Source organism: Esox lucius, chromosome 14 (assembly GCF_011004845.1).
Source record: "Esox lucius isolate fEsoLuc1 chromosome 14, fEsoLuc1.pri, whole genome shotgun sequence".
NCBI lineage: Eukaryota > Metazoa > Chordata > Actinopteri > Esociformes > Esocidae > Esox > Esox lucius.
Genome location: NC_047582.1, coordinates 11,122,710 through 11,135,010, shown reverse-complemented (window position 1 = coordinate 11,135,010; position 12,301 = coordinate 11,122,710). Strand labels below are relative to the sequence as shown.

The 12,301-nt window shown below is 42.1% G+C and overlaps 2 protein-coding genes across 3 annotated transcripts in view; both read left to right on the top strand.

Moving 5' to 3' along the window:
- The first annotated feature begins 555 nt into the window (after window positions 1-555).
- Window positions 556-4,785, top strand: cfap53 (cilia and flagella associated protein 53). Its single transcript, XM_010877245.4, has 8 exons — window positions 556-807; window positions 1,583-1,812; window positions 1,922-2,095; window positions 2,918-3,221; window positions 3,320-3,538; window positions 3,627-3,843; window positions 3,984-4,086; window positions 4,179-4,785. Exons 1-8 carry the CDS (start codon window positions 733-735, stop codon window positions 4,414-4,416), a joined length of 1,560 nt encoding a protein of 519 aa, XP_010875547.1. The 5' UTR covers window positions 556-732; the 3' UTR covers window positions 4,417-4,785.
- A 4,399-nt stretch (window positions 4,786-9,184) lies between these two features.
- Window positions 9,185-12,301, top strand: part of myo5b (myosin VB) — a 47,688-nt gene continuing 44,571 nt past the window's right edge. The window contains exon 1 of one of the 2 annotated variants that reach the window (XM_010877247.4): window positions 9,185-9,454. In XM_010877247.4, the coding sequence (XP_010875549.1) occupies window positions 9,380-9,454 (75 nt within the window). In that variant the 5' untranslated portion in view covers window positions 9,185-9,379. Of the gene's footprint in view, window positions 9,455-11,162; window positions 11,648-12,301 lie in introns of those variants that run through there. The other variant, XM_010877248.3, reaches the window with a different exon arrangement.

The window sequence follows — 12,301 nt, the reverse complement described above, 5'->3', positions numbered from 1 at the left end:
GAATCTGGATTGAGTAGGAGAATGGTGGATTTTACTGATGTTGCATGTGATACTTCTGCTGGTGTGTTTTCTGGGTGATCTCTGTTATGTGTTCTGGGTAGCCTCAATTAAGTCAGCTTCACATATCAATTAGCTCCACTTACTACTTGTTATCTGATCCACCTACTGTAGCACACATGAATGTATGTTTTGTAAGATATATTTCTAGGCTTTTTATTTAATTTTTTTTTACACATTCTTGGGAATTATAAATTACAGACTTTTTCCTGAAACTGTTAAAAAGCATGCAGCCATAGTACGTGTACTAGTACTGGAGGAGGCGGCTTAAAACGCTGGACCTTCCACGGCCAATACATTTCACGCCTAATCAAAACGTTGATTGAATTATTGTTTTACTCTGCATCCTGAAATAAACAGAAACAAATTAACTGTAGTTGTATTATTGTTTTCTTTATGTTCAGTATTTAGGTGACACTTAAAGCTTTTTAATATAATGGAAATACAGTATTGCCAAACAGGCTAAAACAATCCAGCAGGGGACCTTCGTGATCAGAGAGCATGCATCTCCAGTCCACTTTAAAGCGTGTTTGTAGTTGTCATGGTAACATACTACTGTACGAAAACAAAATCAACTACGTTGGGGTCCTTCTGAATCAGGCCTAACATAGTGCGGGATGCAAGTCATATAGAATTATTTAACTGCGAAGTATTGTAAATATTTGCTATACAAATATGTTGTCCAGCCAGACAAGAAATAAGCCGCGATGTCGAGAATTTACGGGGCACACGCCACATTCCGTGGCTCTGGTGAGTACTGTTTCTAGACGGTTAAACGTTTTGTAACGCTCAGTAGTACTGTAACTGTAACATTCATAGATAATGCTTTAGAATAGATCCATGACTGTCATGTTACTGCATGTAGTTATCAAGCAAACATTTTGTTTAGACCATACGACAGGTTACAAGCTAAATATTCTAACTTGTCTTTTCAAGTTAGACCAAATGTAAAGGTTAGTTGCCTTCTAAGTAATTTTAACTGGTTGATGCAGTGTGCCTCTGTGAACGTTGATGAGCCCAACTTAAGCCAAGGATCATTTACCAATAGTGTTCGTCGTGTATGGGGTGCATCACTAGATCTATGGATTTAACGATACGGTAGAGCACAGGTGTCAAACCGGTTCCACAAAGGGCCGAGTGTCTGCAGGTTTTTGGTTTTTCCTATGAATTGGTTCCTAGTTCATACCTACACAACCAGGTGAGGGTAGAAACTAACCAATCAGTGACCTAATTAACCAATCAAGTACAAGGAGAGAGCAAAAACCTGCAGACACTCGGCCCTCCGTGGAACCGGTTTGACACCTCTGCGGTAGAGCTTCAACTAGCTCTCTTTGTCTTTTCCCCACCTCCCACGAATGGTAAAAGGAAAAGCTAGCTACGTTATATCGAGTAAGAGAAATTCTTAATGTTTTTGTAGTTTAACCAAAGAACTTCCAAAGTCCTGGAGTTGTCAATGTTCAGGTCATCATAGACAATCCAGACCCCTAACCATGGTTAATTAAACTTGCTCACCAATAACTTCCAGAGGGCGAAATTCCCATCATCCAGGCCTCCAGACTACCTCATCCTGGAGAGAAGGAAACAAGAAGAGGCCCGGGACAAGGTGTTGGAGTTCACCAAATACCAGAATATCTGTGACCTGAAGACGTGTTGGGAGAAAAGCTCTGACAGGCGCATTGTGTTAGGAACCATTGTGAGACGGGTCAAAGATGCTATGGGGCAGTATCAGATGAGCATTGATGAAAGGAGAGAGAGGTCTGTGACGATCAAAACCTTTGGTTGACTAACCCTAATATCTGATTCTGTAATTCTGAAGAGGTATTTACATTTTTCTGTGTCCATTTATCTTTATTTCTCCCCTTAGACTGCATGACTTGTTAGAGGCAGAAGAAATAGAACTCCTGAAAGAGATGGAGACCAAGAAGGAGACCGAACTGGAGAAACAAGCCAAGATGCGAGAGAGAGCCAAGTCACTGCGAGAGAAGAGGGAGAGTGAAAGACAAAGGCTGGTTGAAGATAAGCTTGAACAGCTATTCAGGTAGACATAACATCTTTATAGTTTCCAATTTTGTAATTGTATTTAATGTGAGGGCATTTCCAATGAAAAATAACCATTATCATCAACACTATGTAAATTGTGTGCACCACATTTTCGGATTTCTGTGCCAATTCACCACACAACCAAATGGACAGTGCACATTTCTCTTCAACGTCATGGCTTGTGGTTTTAGCACCATGATCAAATCAGTATCTGTGAACTTTGCCAAACAAAACATGCATGAAGGAGACTACTACTAAACACTTGTATGACCAGGCATGGCCATGATCGCAAATTGGACACTACATAAATATGAGGGGAGAAAAACGGGATATTTAAACTGTCCCAAAGAGAAGATGAGCCATCCAGATTGACAGTACTTTTGTGTTAAATAGGCAATCATGTTTGACAAACATAAGAACATCTAATGGGTTTCGACATACTGTAATTATATACAGTAAGTACAGCTCAAATGGCCAGAGAGAAAAGCCATTTCTACCATACTGTTTCAAAGTAGCCAAGCTAAAATTAACCAATAAAAATAAAGGGATCTTTGAAAAAACACTTCCTCATATTCCATTAACCTGCATTATTCTCTGTCATTATCTATCTGTTTAAACTTTAATTGTCCAGCAAACAGAGGCACAATCCTATCCATGTAACCCATGGCAGTTGCTACATCTTCACACCCCTGTTTCATGAAAGCAATGTGCTGTCCCTGAATATATATTTTTTTGGCATAACTTTTATAATCAAAACCTGAGTCTGTTTTGAATAAAACAAATACAAAAAGCAATACTTTTTCTACTGGGAACTTCTCAGAGAGCAAAGCGAGGAGCTCCGCGCTGAACAGACTCGACGCAGGCAGGACGAAGTGTACACGGAGAGGGCCGCGCAGCTACGAGCACGCCAGGAGGCGCAGCGTCAGGAGGAGGAGGAGCAGCAGCTCTTTGCTCAGTTGTGGGAGAGCGACTGGCAAGCTAAGGTGGAGCGCGAGGGCCGGGAGGCACAGAGGCAGGTCGAGAGTAACCGCCAGCAGCTGGCCCACCTACGTGCTCAGATGGAGGCCGCCGAGCAGCACAGACAGCAGGCTAGGCAGCTCCAAGAGGAGGAGGCCCAACTACTGGTAGGCCAATTCACCCTGTAGATCAGATGTTTCTCTATGCGTGTCCTTGCTCTGTGATCCCCGCTCAAACCCTTTCTCTTTCCCCACATCCTGGCCAGCGGGAGCAGAGAGAGATGATGCGTCTGGAGGAGCAGAGAGGGCACCGTCAGAAGCTCCAGGGTCAGGAGAGTTGGCGGCAGCTGCTCGACCACTCTCTCAGGCTGAAGATGAAGCGTCTGGCCAGGGAGCGGCAGGAAGAGCTAGCCCTGGACGTGAGCATCCTGGAGCAGCTGCTGGCTGAGGACAGGGACGGGAAAGAGGACGAGGCCGCGAGGAAGGTAGGCAAGTGAAGAGTCCCACTGACGGGATTAAACCACCACGTGGCTGAATGTGTGTGTGTGTGTGCTTTCCTGTGGGGGTTCACAGCTTGAGCTGCGAGAGGAACAGCGCCGGCACCGACAGTATTTGGCCGATCAGCTCGAGGAGCAGAGGAGACAGGAGGCCGAGACAGAGCAGCTCATTGAGGCCGAGCTGAGGCAGACATGGGCCCGGAGGGCGGAGCAGCACCGGAAAGAGAAAGAGGCCAGGGACAGGCTGATGAAGGACGTGATGGACACACGGCGCCTGCAGATCCAGGACAAATGTGAGGAAGGGGAGGAGAGAGGAGACTTCTGCAGATCTGTCACCCGGGGCACGAGATGTCGTTGTCCTCCATGACGCCGTGCAGTGGATTCACTATCTACAATGACTCAAAAAGTAATCTTTTCCGTCTTCCATCCTCAGTGGATCGGAACATGCAGAAGCAGACCCGGTTGGCTGAGGAGAGAGACGAGCTGAACAGAACCATACAGGAAAACAAACTGCTGGACGAGGAAGAGAAACAACGGTACGGAAGTGTTTCCCGACTGGCCTCTCACACACTCTTGCCCACAGCAGAAGCCCTAATAATCAATACATGGCACTTCTTTCCTCCCCCAGTCTGAGACAGGCTCGTCAGGAGTTCCAGGCAGACCTGCTGGCCCAGATGATGTATAAGCGGAGGTTGCGTGATGAGGAGAGGGCTCAGACAGAGCAGGAGCACCAGCAGGGTCTGGCCTGTCAGGAGCAGTACAACCGGAAGATGCAGGGGATCCTGTCCAGGCCCACCTCTCACACCAGGGCTGTCCATCCCTTTAGGAGAACCTCACCTAGCAGCCCCCTGCTCAGCTCAGAGTGACCTCGCGTCTGGTGGAAAGTGGATACATTTGTGGCCTGGTTCAGGAAGGGACAATGTTTGTGACCCAGCCTACATACTTTACAACGTATCTCTAAATAACATACACCCACTCAGAGGCACACCCAACTAAACTCACAGACACACATCTCAGGCCTGTGCATTCAGCTTTAATTGTCTTTAGAACACAGAATTTAGCTCTTCAAGTTTCTCAGAAAAAGATATAATGTTATTAATTTCAAATAAAGTACTTTACATCCGCAGATATTTTTCTAATTAGCTTTTTGGCAGAATGTTATACACCCATCAGCCATAACATTATGACCACCTGCCTAATATTGTGTAGGTCCCCCTTTTGCCACCAAAACTGCCCTGACCCATCGAGGCATGGACTCCACTAGACCTCTGAAGGTGTACTGTGGTATCTGGCATCAAGACGTTAGCAGCAGATCTGTAAGTTGTGAGGTGGGGCCTCCATGGAACGGACCTGTTTGTCCAGCACATCCCACAGATGCTAAATTGGATTGAGATCTGGGGAATTCGGAGTCCAAGTCAACACCTTGAACTCATTGTTTTGTTCAGACACCTTTCTATCAGTACCAGCATTTACTTTTTCTGCAATTTGAGCTACAGTAGCTCATCTGTTGGATCGGACCACACGGGCCAGCCTTTGCTCCTCACAAATAAGCCTTGGCCACCCATGACCCTGTCGCCGGTTTACCTCTTTTCCTCTCTTGGACCACTTTTGATAGGTACTGACCACTGCAGACCGGGAACACCCCCAAGGGCTGCAGTTTTGGAGATTCTCTGACCCAGTCGTCTAGCCATCACAATTTGGGCCTTGTCAAAGCCACTCACACTTGCCCATTTTTCCTGCTTCTAACACATCAACTTTGAGGACAAAATATATCTCACCCACTGACAGGTGCCATTATAACGAGATTATCAGTGTTAATCACTTCACCTGTCAGTGGTCATAATGTTATGGCTGATCGGTGTATAGTTCATTATATACACTCACCTAAAGGATTATTAGGAACACCTGTTCAATTTCTCATTAATGCAATTATCTAATCAACCAATCACATGGCCGTTGCTTCAATGCATTTAGGGGTGTGGTCCTGTTCAAGACAATCTCCTGAACTCCAAACTGAATGTCAGAATGGGAAAGAAAGGTGATTTAAGCAATTTTGAGCGTGGCATGGTTGTTGGTGCCAGACGGGCCAGTCTGAGTATGTCACAATCTGCTCAGTAACTGGGATTTTCACGCACAACGATTTCTAGGGTTAACAAAGAATGGTGTGAAAAGGGAAAAACATCCAGTATGCGGCAGTCCTGTGGGCGAAAATGCCTTGTTGATGCTAGAGGTCAGAGGAGAATGGGCCGACTGATTCAAGCTGATAGAAGAGCAACTTTGACTGAAATAACCACTTGTTACAACCGAGGTATGCAGCAAAGCATTTGTGAAGCCACAACACGCACAACCTTGAGGCGGATGGGCTACAACAGCAGAAGACCCCACCGGGTACCACTCATCTCCACTACAAATAGAAAAAAGAGGCTACAATTTGCACGAGCTCACCAAAATTGGACAGTTGAAGACTGGAAGAATGTTGCCTGGTCTGATGAGTCTCGATTTCCGTCGAGACATTCAGATGGTAGAGTCAGAATTTGGCATAAACAGAATGAGAACATGGATCCATCATGCCTTGTTACCACTGTGCAGGCTGGTGGTGGTGGTGTAATGGTGTGGGGGATGTTTTCTTGGCACACTTTAGGCCCCTTAGTGCCAATTGGGCATCGTTTAAATGCCACGGCCTACCTGAGCATTGTTTCTGACCATGTCCATCCCTTTATGACCACCATGTACCCATCCTCTGATGGCTACTTCCAGCAGGATAATGCACCATGTCACAAAGCTCGAATAATTTCAAATTGGTTTCCTGAACATGACAATGAGTTCACTGTACTGAAATGGCCCCCACAGTCACCAGATCTCAACCCAATAGAGCATCTTTGGGATGTGGTGGAACGGGAGCTTCGTGCCCTGGATGTGCATCCCACAAATCTCCATCAACTGCAAGATGCTATCCTATCAATATGGGTCAACATTTCTAAAGAATGCTTTCAGCACCTTGTTGAATCAATGCCACGTAGAATTAAGGCAGTTCTGAAGGCGAAAGGGGGTCAAACACTTTAGGTAATAATCCTTTAGGTGAGTGTATATTTATTGATGGAAGATTTGCTCAGAAATAAAGATGTTCTGATTTTGTCCAGTAGGAGGGGCTCCAAACTCCTGTTTGAGCACATTGCTGGTATATTAATTTGACCTATTTAAGGATGAATCGATTTGCAATTGTGGAGGTGGAAGCCTACCTGAATACAAATGAAGCAAGGACTGGCTGTCTGGATTTTATTACATTGCAATCATTTGATGGAAATGAAAACATTGTTTATAATTGAGGTAAGAGAGCCTGTAGCAGTTAAGAGCATTGGTCCTGGAACCAAAATTGTATTGCTAGATTGAATCCCTGAGCTTATGTGTTGTAAAACTAAATCTGTAGTTCTGCCCTGAAGCAAGGCAATTACCTCTAATTATTCCCTGGGCAACCAATCTGGCGGTTGGGTCAAATTTTGGATGGACCTTTTGTGCGATAGACAAAATGAATGTAATCCTTTAATACAGGTAGAAAGTGTGTGAAATACATGATACTATAACCCTGAGTGAAGTCAAGGGCCTGCATGCATACACATGAAGGAAGGAGTGTCTGGATTTTATTACACTGTAATGTTACCAGATAAAAAAGAAGTGCAGGAATGTTATGGGGCATGTGAGTCTGTGTGTTTGCTTTGCATTTCCAGGACTGATTCCCTGTATAAGCAACATGACAGGTAGCTTGGCTACCAACCAAAATAACAACACAAAATTAATGTTTCAGTCAACCATCAGGAATCTGATCTTGATTAATTCTTGAGCATAGATACTGTCACTGGATGTCACCCAACAAAGGCACACCTGCGGAGTACCTGGTTTGGGGGGCCCGTTGCTGTCCCTGTCCTTGTCCATCTGGTCATACTTCTGACCTAGTCTAAATTTAAAAAGACTATGGATTTAGCCCACATTCATTTATTAATTATTAAAATTGGACTCTTAATATCTCACCCGGCACAGCCAGAAGATGACTGGTCACCCCTCTGAGCCTGGGACCTCTCTAGGTTTCTTCCTAATATTCGGCCTTCTTAGGGAGTTTTTCCTAGCCACTGAAATTCAACACTACTGTTGTTTGCTCCTTGGGGTTTAAGGCCAGGTGTTTCTGTAAAAGCACTTTGTGACAACTGCTGTTGTAAAAAGGGCTTTATAAATACATTTGATGATTACAAGTTTCGTGGAAGGACCCATATTAACACTAACCAGTATTGGACTAAACGCTTGAATGTAATGGCCCAACTCAGCTGACTGGTTTCAAGTGGCAATACTGCATTTTTGTCTATTATTTTACTTACTCATCACATGACACATGGGTTAACGTTAGGGTTAATCCTAACGCTGTTGAGCAGATGATGGCACCACAGTAGCTGACAGAACCTGCTGTTACTGGCATGACTGGGAAACACCCCATCAAACCATAAAGAGCAATTAACTAACAGGTAGAAAAAAAACTGATGTGTTGTTGAACAGTATTGGATGTTTGGATGTGTGCATCCATGAACTTTAATTTATGCCACACGCTGGCCTCTGATGTTACCTACTGTCACCTACTATGCTAGCTTCTGATGTCACCAACTGTCACTCAGAAATAATGGTAACACCATTTTCAGCAGTTGAGTCTAATGACAAAATAAATATTACAAGCATGATTGCTGTACTTCTATTTCATGGTACTTCTAGTTCATGTGTTGGCCATTAGTCAATCTGCATTTCTCAACAAGTTCCAGCAGGTGAATGCATCCAACTGGAAAAATGACTTAACAACTGGTAAATTCCCAACTCCCACATGGTTACAAATTGCTTTAACATCAGGATTAATAAACAACTCTCAAATAAAAATGTGGAAAATATTTCACAAGCACTGACTGAGTTACACTGCATTCATTAACAAATGTGAGGTGAGAAATTACCCATTGTGAGGCTATAAAAATTATGGATTACTATGCTTTCAACTAGTTGGGAAACACTGATTGGCTAATGGCCATTATAATAAATAATAAATGCTTGTAAACAAATGGTAGCACTGAACAACTTCTTTAAGGATGGCTTTTTATGAATGTCATGTTGTTGCATCTAACTGTCAAGGTCTTTTGAAAACAGTACGACTGCATAGCAGACACCTTTCCCTCTAAATACCAGTTAGAGGTCTGTTCATTTGGATTGTTCCTAGTAATATTTGGTAGTCCCACACCCATGTTTACAAACACCCTATATAGGCTATCCCTCTATACAGGCTATCCCTCTTAGCAACTGTGTTAGGTCTATAATAACACGTAGTAGTTATCATGACTAGCTTAAGGCAAACTTTCAGTAGAATGTACACATATTGTAGAATGATGAAAAATAAACCATTGTACCAAGCATGACTGTCAATATATTACTAGCCATTTTCCTTGTCCCCAGTTACAACTGTAATCTCAACTGTGATTGTGTGTATTTTTTTAGGTGGAATGTCTTTTGTCAGTGCCTGCCTGCTTGACAGATTCTATATAGAAGCTTTGCAGGTAAAGTTAGTCAACACCTCATACCTGCAGAAGGAGTGGTTTGGGAGTGGAGTCATTGTCTGATATTGGAGTTTTTTTGTTTTGTCTTCTGCTCAGACAGGATTAAAATATTGCCCAAGCAAAGCTTTGACTTCCAAATAACTTACTGACGCTAATGTCTTCATGACAGTAATATCTTCTGGAACATGGAATAACAGCTAACACTGCATAGAGTGGCTGAATCTTCTATATTCAAGGTTGGAATAACACCATAATGAAGAAGCAAGGGAAGGAACAACCTATAGTGAGAAGAACAGAGGAGAAGATTGACTATGACCTTTACTGCAAGGTAACATACAACTGCTTTAGAAATGTACTTTTATGTATTTTGATTGTGTTGATCATTTTAGGAGTAAGTGTGGGAAAGGACATAGAAATGGGTCTAAAAAGTCTAATGACATTGAATTATTTGGAACTGCTTACATTTTGGTATGTTTAAAGCTGTAATGGAGGTCAACTTTCAAGCATTACATTTTTTATTTTTGGCATAAGCCTACTAACATTCTGTCACTGTTTGTACTACAATTAAGCAATAAGGCAATCTGGAGATTCTGGATACAGCATTTAGCCATGTTATATTGGCAATATACTAGAAACCCCCACAGTGACGTTATGCAATTTAAAAACTGGTTACCAAAGCAATTAGAAGACTACAAATGTTTTGGTCCTCTACGGGGTATAGTCTCATATATTAAATATATATAATCTTTTTTTATATATTTTTCAAACGAGCCAAAACAGTTCCACTGTAATGAAGTAATGAAAATATTTAGAGCGCGTCATGAAACATTTCAAGCCAAGCCGAGAGTTGTTCCGTACAACTACCAACTACTACTTTATGTCTTATATATGTGCTTATATTTTTGAATGGACGTTTAATATATATTTTCTTTCGGTAACTCAAAAACTCAAATTATATTCTCAAATTGATCCTCTGAGCACTAGGATAACAAAATGAATAAATGTACATACACAGCCCTGATAGGCTGATAGGATAGGCATTATGGGACTATTATAATATTACGTTGTGATGTCATTCTTCTGGGCCAAAAGAATCCTTGGCACCTGAGCAGAAATTACATGATTCATTGATTTTTCTAAACAAAATGTTTAGTAATAAATGTTTTACTCCCTGTAAAACAAATTGGTTTGCATGTGTCCAATACAAACTAATGTGGGCGTTGGGTTTGATGCAAGGAGTTTGGGGAGACAAGTTGCCACACAGGTGGTCGCCTATTACATTTTTCTTTTGTCAACACCTGCTGTACCATGGCACAATGTCAATGTGGGAACTCTAACCATTCGTATTTGTTTTTATATTTTTCTATTTTAAAACTATATCGGGTGCGAAGCATTTCTAAAAGGTTCTCATTCTTCATTTGAAAATAGTACCTTTTCTCTGCAAAATGGAAAAAACAAGAATTATGCTATTTTGCATGGGAGTCATTAAATGGGCTGAAGTATGCATACATGGCTAAAATAGGACTTATTAATGTGAATGATGCTGCGCCCCCTCTTGGGCAAATTCAGATATGTTTAATTTGTGTGTGATCAACACATTTCAGTTGTTTAGGCCTTTAGCATTTGTTTGTTGATTAACTCGTGCATTGAGCCAATTATTTAAATGAAAACTGCTGATCCCTCTGGCAAGAATAATGTTTCTGCCAAGAGTCCTCAAAATTAGGCTAGTTGTGTCAGTTTGTTTCAGCACTACCAAACAAAAGGTTTAACGGCCCCTCTATTGTTTATGGCCTGTCTAATTTGGAGCGTGGAAGAAAATTTAATTCGCTCCTGAGATGTTCTCTTCTGTTATTTTACATTTTTACATGGACCCGTAGAATACTTCCTCATTTACAAGTGTTCCCATATTGTAAATAGCTACTGATTGTATTTTATCACATGTGCAATCGAATCCAGCTAAAGTTCATGCTGTAAATGGGGGAACACTCAATAAAATACATTGTAATGCGCTGATCAGCCAGATGGGGTCTCGTGCGGTACAGTCTGAACACTGAAGGTGTTCCTTGTATGAGACTGTAAATTATCAGTCAATATGACCGAATCCATGGATACGACAGCGAGGAAATAATGGACTCTATATGTAAACTATGTACTTGCACATAGTCTGCTTGGGGCTGGGTACCCATATCAGGTAGTCGTTCGGTTACGTTTATTGGGAGAATTTGAAGGGGATCATGCAAAACTGAGTTGTTCAAAAGTCATCACGGGAAAAGACACCTGCGGTGATCAGGAAAGCGGTCGGACGTGGCTAACAAATTTAGCTCAACTCTGGACGACAACACTCAGGAATAATATTTGAGAATAGAAAGAAATTCAACTTCTAATTGATGAACAAACTTTACACGACAATAAACACATGATATACTGTCATTTATAAAACGCCGCAGTCACTTTAAACCTTGGTTTCGTGATCGAAGAGAGCTCTTGTCGGATCATGTCCGTAAACGAGTTATATTCAAAGGTGAGTGATTTGTACATTATGGTTAACTATGTTTTTCTTAGTCCTATACAGATTGCAAAAGTGTTAATGGTAAACTTTTTGACAACCTTAAGACTAAAATATATAATTGTAGGAGTCACCATTGAAGCAAATACATGTAATGTATTTCAGTGTAAGTGTTCAAAAAGTAATTGATTCTCGAGCGCCATCGCAGTCCTGCTTGTTCAGATGTGTCATCGCAGTTTGTGACAGGTGCACCAGCAAATTAGTTTCGGTCTGGTATCAGGGTTCTCTTGTAGCCTAGGCTTCTGCCTTCTAGCCCCGTGGGCTACAAGCGGCATCGTTAGTGTTTACAATGAAGTTAAAGCATAATGTATTTATAGAATAGCTGCATTTGACTAATTTCTTTAAAGGTAAGTGAGCTAAATGCATCTTGTCTCAGGTAGCAGTGACTTTTAAACATGTAATGATTGTTTCAAATTCTGGTGGGTGATTTGTGAAGTTGGTCGTATTTAGCGTGTCAATCCTGGAGTGAATATTCTCTTTCTGGAGTCAGCATACTTTTTGCTTTGTTATGCAACCATAGTTAGCCCAACATGGACGCCCCACAGCTGAATGAGCATGCAACAATAACTTGAGCTGACACCAATTCACAAATGCAGTCCTTTCAGATTC

Coding starts and splice junctions, on each gene's coding strand:
- cfap53 (XM_010877245.4), top strand. CDS start 733: ATGTTGTCCAGCCAGACAAGAAATAAGCCGCGATGTCGAGAATTTACG. Junction 3,539..3,626: donor AGGACGAGGCCGCGAGGAAG/GTAGGCAAGTGA, acceptor GGGGGTTCACAG/CTTGAGCTGCGAGAGGAACA. Junction 4,087..4,178: donor GACGAGGAAGAGAAACAACG/GTACGGAAGTGT, acceptor TTCCTCCCCCAG/TCTGAGACAGGCTCGTCAGG.